The 7906-nt window shown below is 32.4% G+C and overlaps 1 protein-coding gene across 1 annotated transcript; it reads left to right on the forward strand.

Moving 5' to 3' along the window:
- Positions 1-1123: 1123 nt before the first annotated feature.
- Positions 1124-7906, forward strand: LOC133791757 (lysine--tRNA ligase, chloroplastic/mitochondrial-like). The gene is made up of 8 exons (XM_062229673.1): positions 1124-1213; positions 1524-1635; positions 1866-1974; positions 2180-2237; positions 2807-2860; positions 3284-3391; positions 5675-5773; positions 7718-7906. Exons 1-8 carry the CDS (start codon positions 1124-1126, stop codon positions 7904-7906), a joined length of 819 nt encoding a protein of 272 aa, XP_062085657.1.

Genomic DNA, 7906 nt, shown 5'->3' on the forward strand with positions numbered 1-7906 from the left:
AATATAGAGGGGATCCTTAGACATGCTTAGGCCGAAATCTTCATATATAAAATCATAAATTATCACTAATCATCATACATGGAAAATCCACACCAAAACCCCTTCATGCATTATCAAATAACACATCACCAACATGATAACAAGAACACCAAATAACCTATTATTCTACCCAAAACACAAATCCCCTTTCAACCATAGTCCCTCTAAAATACCACTCATCATAAACCAATAACCACAAAATTGAGGGAGGGATTTCAATACCTCTCTTGATAGAAATCAAGAATCCAATCTAGAAGTACCTCCTTGCTAAAACCCTAGGGGTTGTATCTTTTTTAATATCAAAATGGAGAAGAAGATGAACACCAAAAGTTAGAGACAACCCAAATCAATATACTAGATTTAACATAAGAAATCATAAAGCAAAACAAGAGCCTTACCCTAGCTTGAACCCTTCTTCTCACTACACCAAATACCCATTTCCATAACATATAAATGTAATAGTATTGAAAAAGTATTATGATACATCAAATAATAAAACAATTGGTGGGAAAAAAATTGGCGGTACAAAATTTTGGAGCCCGCGTCTTAGTAAAGTCTTCTACTTTTTACTTTTTTATTTCCAAACCTCTAAACACTTCTGACCATCCCTTAAGCTATACCCAATTAGGGTTACCATCTTCCTCTTCTTCTTCTAATCAATTTTCTTAAACCTTGTTGAAAAAATTGGTAAAGACCGAACCTTGAACACCACCACCTCTTTCCAACGCAACCTCCTACAAAAGCCTCAACGAATGGAAGGAGCCTCTCAGTCGCCGAAAGAGCGAAGTCGGAGACCGAGTAATAACGGTCGTGCGACGATGAGGTGCTCCGACCATTCTAGTGACGGAGCCTCTCCGACCATTCCAGTGACCGAGTGATAACGGTCGCCGGAATCGCCGACTCAGTCGAGGATGCTCTATTAACTCGCTCAAGACCGAATTCGTCTCTAGGCTTCCCGATAAGGTCTGTTCTGGTCTTGACGTTGATTTCAGTCCCTACGATATCGACCTAACTCGGACTAGTGGCTTGAGTGGAGGTTTGTTTCAACTTCAATTAAAGAAAACTATGTTTGGTTACTGAGAAAATGCGCTCAATATTTTTATTTTCTTTTTCTCATCGAGCATTTGGAAAGCTTGCATTTCTCACTCTAAGAGATGATTTTGGGACAATTCAGGTATCCCCACCTCAGCTTTCTGTCCTTACAATGATCTTGCCATCTCTTTGTTAGATGGATACTTATAATAAAGAAAAAATATAATAATAAGATGTAATTAGGTGGTTTAGTTCTTAAAATCATGTCTATTTTATGGGATGCTTGATCTAAAATATATAAGTTAGTTACCTTTTTTTTTTAAAAATGGGGTGTTTTCCAAAGTTTGTAAATTTTGGCGGGTAGGGATGGTTTCTTCAGAAACTTTCTATAAATCTTTGCTCACATTAATTATGGAAGAATCCTCACTCAAGTTGTTCAATGTTTGAAACAGCTTTATAGTGAAAAGGTGAGATTTTTAAGTGATCAGTTTGACGAGCTTAAGAATCTTGTTGATATTGGTGACATACTTGGTGCAAATGGCTCAATTAAGCGAACTGAGAAAGGCAAGTACTAAAAAAATTTATCTTTTCCACCTATTTGCGATTAGGTGCTGATTGTTGAATTTATAGGTACTTCTGGGTGAAGCTATTCTTAACCTATTTGTATTGGAAGCTATTTAGATAAACCAATGCCATTTATAAAAAACGCCATTGGCTTTGACTGGCTTCTTACTTTTTTTGTGATTTCCCTTTGAGGTGAGAAACTAATTGAACTTATTTCTTTGTTTCTTTAGGGGAGATTTCTGTCTATGTGAACTCTTTTGCAATTCTTACAAAATCTCTACTGCCCTTGCCAGACAAATATCATGGTCTAACTCATGTGGATAAGCGTTACCAGCAACGGTAAGTTGAGTTTTCTATTTCTTTTTCACAGTTTGAGTGAGAGTGTCTCTTATGGGAAATAACAAATTGTTTTCTACTGGATGATGATAGCCCACAATTCATTGCAGTGGTTCTTGCAAAAGACTTGTCTAAATGGCTTTTTAAATAAAAAATAATTTTTTTGGGGTATACTTGGTTATAACTGAACTTTAATTTTCTTTTAAAGGTACATTGATATGATTTCCAATCCTGAAGTAGCTGATGTATTTCGGAAGAGAGCAAAGGTAAGTTAGGCTGAGGAGTAATTAAAGACCTTTTAGTTATTTAAAGTATATGTTCTTTCCAGAAATAGTATTTTTATTAACTTGAGGACCTTAGAACTATCTTGCATGATTGCTTAAAGTGTACTTCGCTTCTGATGAAGTATTTGAATAGACAAAAATAACATTAAATGACATTTCCTGAGTTGAAGCACGGTTCATTGGATTTTATTTTATTTTTTCTAAAAAAAAGGTTACAGGGTTATAATTTCTATATTAAGTTCCTTAACAGCATTAACACTTAAGGAGATAATTTATTTATGCAAGTTATGGATATTTTATCTTTCTTTTGAACAAATTTGCTCTAAATATTAGAGTGCTTACGGTGGTTGAGTGTATTTAGCAATTATGGAGTTGTTGAAAACTTGAGCAAAAGAAGGATGGTATACCAAGTTGTTTCTAGTTTGGGCATTTTGAAGTATACATATATAAATTCAATATTATTCCCTAGATAGAGTGGTTGAGGCATCTCGTTGTTTATACATTAAAGATGTTTTGCTATTTTTTCTTTTTGGTGGATTAGATTGTATTAGAGTTATGCAAGACAGTCTTTTGGATTTCTCGAAGTTGAAACTCCAGTTCTACAGGTTTGTGGATTTTCTAACCGTTTTATGGTCATATGGTTCATATCAAGATTTAGCATTTCTATAATGGAATTTGACTTTATAGTTTGGTTGAGTTCTTATGTAAGATTACCGTTACTTCTGGTGATGCTTGTACAATTGCTTAGCTTTTGTTCTTGGCCAAGATACAACTTATAGAATACCCTATTCTAGAATTTTTAAAAAAGATAATGTCTAGTTTATTGTAAAGATGACTGGAGGTTGAACTGTTGAAATACTTAGCTGGGAATTCTTTTGGTTCATATTTTATAAATTTTGATTAACTGTATTCATTTCCAGGAATAATTTTTACTTTTTCTGTATATGACAATTTTTTGGTGCCTTAATTTACATACATTAGTATTGTTTCTATTTGAAGGTTGGTTTTTAATTGACTTAAACAACTAGGGAGCAGCTGGTGGAGCAGAAGCAAGACCATTTGTTACCTACCATAATTTGCTAGGAAGGGATCTTTATTTGAGGATAGCAACAGAGCTCCACTTGAAGAGGATGCTGGTGAGGATTTAAAGTATATTCATTTTCTTTCGAGTGCTATACTAACATGCATAATATCTTCAACCGCCTTCTGGTATTTCCAAGGCGTAATTTCTCCAGTTTAACTTGGTCATTTTCCCGAAGCTGCTTTCTAATTTTTATTCATTAGTTTGTGTGTATATGTCAGATTGTATCACTTCCATGGCAGTATTGTTTTGCTAAGCAAGTTTTTTCTATGTAAAGATTTTATAAAACATTCGCTGTTTCCAATGTAGATTTCTCAAGGTTGACAGTATTTATAAGAAATTCATTTGTCTTTTAATGATAATTATTGAGCTCTTCTTTATATCTGTACAAGAGAACACATACAGACAAATTCTTATCCGTCTCTATGCCTACACCAAATTTCTCCTCTTTATAGATTTTACTTTTTTTTTATATTGGTTTATATAACTATTCCCATTCATTAGTTTATTAAAGTTCTCATTTCTTACAATATATATGTATAAATGTATATATTTATCGAGAGAGAGATGTGCACAGTGCGTAGTTTTCTACTTAGTACTCTCAGTGTCGACATTTATAATCTTGTCCTTGAAGATCAATGCATATTTGCATAACCATCTAATTTATTTTTGTTTTTTTTGTTTTTTGTTTGTTCTACCAAACTTTTTCACTTGCATGCACGTTTTTGGTACCCATTATAAAAAAAAAATCGACTATCGTCATTTACTTCTCTCTCCATATTATACATTTATGGTTTTTATTTCCTAAAGAATCTGTATTATATCTTGTTATTAGCTTGTTGTTATCTCATCTCTTTAGGAGTATTTCAACCATTGTTTTCTTCTTCTTTGTGTTTGCTTTTAGTTTGGCTGGTAATTATTCCAAGTCAACTAATACTCATTTTTGGTGTATACTCGTTAGGCTTAGGAACTTTAGCACTTGGTTTTATGTATAATGCAAGACACATTTATATATAATTAGTCAAAATTGTGCTAGTGCTCTCTGTGTATATATGTTATCTCGTCTGCTTGGTGCCACTTACACTCTGTTTTGGTCTTTGATTATAAAAAAAATCTGCACATTCTTGTTGATTAAGATTCTAGGTCCTATATATGGATGCTTTACTCAGCTCTCTTTCCTAAATAAAAGAGTTAAGTTGGAGGTATTATCAACAAATTTGATTTATTGCATTGCAATTTAATCAAATACTTTTCTGATCTTGAATTTTTGTAGCTTTTGTGCTGTAAAGACTATTCTTTCTCTGGTCTTCATCAAATAAATTGAATCCTTTAGTGCAAAAATTAGCTCTAAATGAGGAAGAATCACTACAATGCATGCAGTTATCTTATCTTGTTGTATTTGAATCATTTAATTGTGTTTTTGTTATATTTATTGTCATTTGACGATAGTAGCAATATAGTATACATATGGATATTATGTATATATATTTAATGTTGTCATTATCTTATAAGTTGATTGACATTGCTTTTCTTTTTCTTTTCAGCTTTAAGAACATCTTATCAAAGTCAAAATTTGTGTAGCTGCTACAAACGCTAAGTTTGGTGAGCATGTTTCTAACACTACTTCAGAACTTGGATTGATGGTATGTGAGACTAATAGCAACAATGTTGAATGGCTGATACATTTTATTGAATTTTTTGATGTGAAATCTGATATTGATGATATTGATTGGGTGGGGATGTTTGCGTTATTATTACTTAGTATGTAATGGATTATATTGCAGAGAAGTATATAATATATCTAATACAGATTGTTCCTCATAAGATATAATAGCTAATTATGTATTAAATGCCAAGTAAGATCAAAGGTATTTAAGATAACCTCTTACCCCATTTCACGTTTCCTTGTCTAGTGCCTAATAATTGTCATATATATAGTGTCTTCAATTCTATTATTTGAAAATTAGATTAGCTAAATTTTATACAATTTTGGTTGTATTACTAAAACGGGATCTATTGAGAAAACAATATTCCCATGTCAGAGAGTTGAGGGCAAAGGTGGGGCAAGTAGAACAAGTCAATATTTACAGTAAGTTAAAGTCACTAATTCTTATTGCAGAGCTAAAACAATGACATTATTTTGGACCTTTATAGTATGTTTAATAAAGTATGTAATTGTCTGTTTAGTGATCCTCCCCCCTCCAAAAAAAATAGAACTCTGAATGAATAAAGTCTGTCTAGTCAACTTATTTGGTTGAAGTGTGAAAGTGTATCTGTTAGTATTATTATTATTTTTTTTTATCAATGCTTTATTTGTGCTATTTATTTTCTCTTACAGCTTGGTGGAGGTTATCTATTTGGGTTGCCTTTGGGGTTCGTTGCTGATTCTATTGGTGCAACAATTGGTGCTACAGCTGCATTTATTCTTGGTAGAACAGTGAGTATTGTAGACCATAGTTTTCTTTAAGGACAATTAATTTTGTACTTTTCTTTAACTAATAAAGTCGGTGGCCAATTGGAACTCTTGTCCCTTTTATATTAAGGCATATAATATTGTTTTTGTATTGACTTCTGTAATTTATATTTGCTTTCTCACTTCACCATTCTATATCTTTTGCTGATTTACTTCAATTATTTATCTTTTCTTGTTTTTTCTACTCCACATTTGGCCTAATGATTCTATTATATTTTTATTCTTATATATTTCCAAGGGAGCCTAGATTTAAGATGCTTGCAAGTTGAAAGTGCTTGTCATATATTAGACCATATTTTTCCTCATTTATTGTGTTTAGTTTTAATATTTGATTATTCTATTATATTTTTATTCCTTCTTCCTTTCTTTCTTCTTCTCCTTCTCTCTCTAGGTCACGCCCTCTCTCTTTCTCTTCTCTCTATAATTCGGCAGCCCCAAGAGCATAATGCTCTTCCATTTTTCCCATTCCCTCTTTATCCTAATTTTCCCATAAAGACTCAAATAAAAGAAAAATGTAACTTTCCTATTCTCTTCCATATTTTGTCTTAATTCATATTTATTTAATTATATCACAATAGGTGGAAAAATAAAAGATGATCACTTCCTTTCCCAAAATAACATTATCACCTTATTTTTAATTTATTTGAATAATAAAATGTATAGAAATAAACCTCTTCCTTTCCCACACTAAGCCACATGTCCACTATGGTTTCCCCTTCCATTTATTTTATTATTATTTTAAATTAGTTCTAATAAACTCAATAAAAGGCAACTTCAAAGTGTGTAGAAAATTCTACACATGTGTACCATGCTACCATGCACTAGCACACACTAAATCACTAGGGTGCACCACTATCTACCATGCATCTTAGTGCATTCAACCAAATCTCACATAATCACATTTTTAAAATAAAATAAATAAATATCATTTAACAAATAATTTCACAAAAATTCTACAAACAATTCTAACAATTAAATAAAATAACAAACAATTAAATACAACAAACAACAACTAAATAAAATAAACAACATTTAAATAAAACAATTCACCACACTTAACACTTAAATAAAATAAAACACAAAAATTTTAATAACTAAAAAAAAAAATTGGTGCACTACAGGGGCGAGCACGCTGCTTTTGTCTGCCTCATGGGCACCCAAATTAAAACAAAAGTTCCTCGATATTTCGATTCTTGGGAATCAGTGCCTAAACAATACAAGGACCAAATCCTTGGCATGATCCAGGTAAAAAAATAATATTAAATGATTCTGTTTTTAATGTTTCTTTAATATAGTATATATACTCTTAATATGTTTATTTTTCTATTTAGTAGTATTATCAAATAGAGGGTCGTGGAGATTTCTTAAAGTGTATAGATGGTATCGATCGAGAGATGAAAGATCGATACAGTCATAGGAAAACAATAAGACACGAACATTTAGAAATAATACAAAGGACCAGAGGATTGAGACAAGGTTCTAACAACCCAACCAAGGATGTTAACAGGGAGGAGTGGAAGCAGATCTGTCGGTTATTTACAAGTCCGAAATTTATTGCGCGCTCCGTAAAGAACAAGGAAAATTGGAAGAAATAGAAGTATTTTACAACGCAGGGTACACAATCGTTGGCGGCCATCCGTCACGAAAGAGTAAGTGAAAGTTAAAATGTTATTTAAATTATATGTTCTCTAACATTTGGGTTATATTTTTTAGGCGAACCTGGACCTTATTGAGTCATTGAAGGAATACCACTAGAAGAAAACAACAAATGATTTTGTGAACGATGATGCTCACCAAGATTATTTAAGTTTAAATTATAGTTTTTAATATTCATAGAGTTATATTTATTGTTAGTGTCTAACGTTTTTTGAAAACAGGAAAAACTGAAGGTTGATTTTGCAAACTTAGCAAACATCTGTTGCTGCTTCCAATAATGATGGTTCGACAACAGTTGATCAGGTGGAGGTGCTACAAAAAGTATTGGGCCAAAGGCGTGGACACGAGCAAGGAGTGGACTGCAAATTGAAGGGGTTGGGGTCATCATCTACCCAACGCACTCACTTCAACAAGTCTCAAGCTCCTCCTCAACGTTCATAA

The sequence above is a fragment of the Humulus lupulus genome, chromosome 7 (assembly GCF_963169125.1).
Source record: "Humulus lupulus chromosome 7, drHumLupu1.1, whole genome shotgun sequence".
In the NCBI taxonomy this organism is placed as follows: domain Eukaryota; kingdom Viridiplantae; phylum Streptophyta; class Magnoliopsida; order Rosales; family Cannabaceae; genus Humulus; species Humulus lupulus.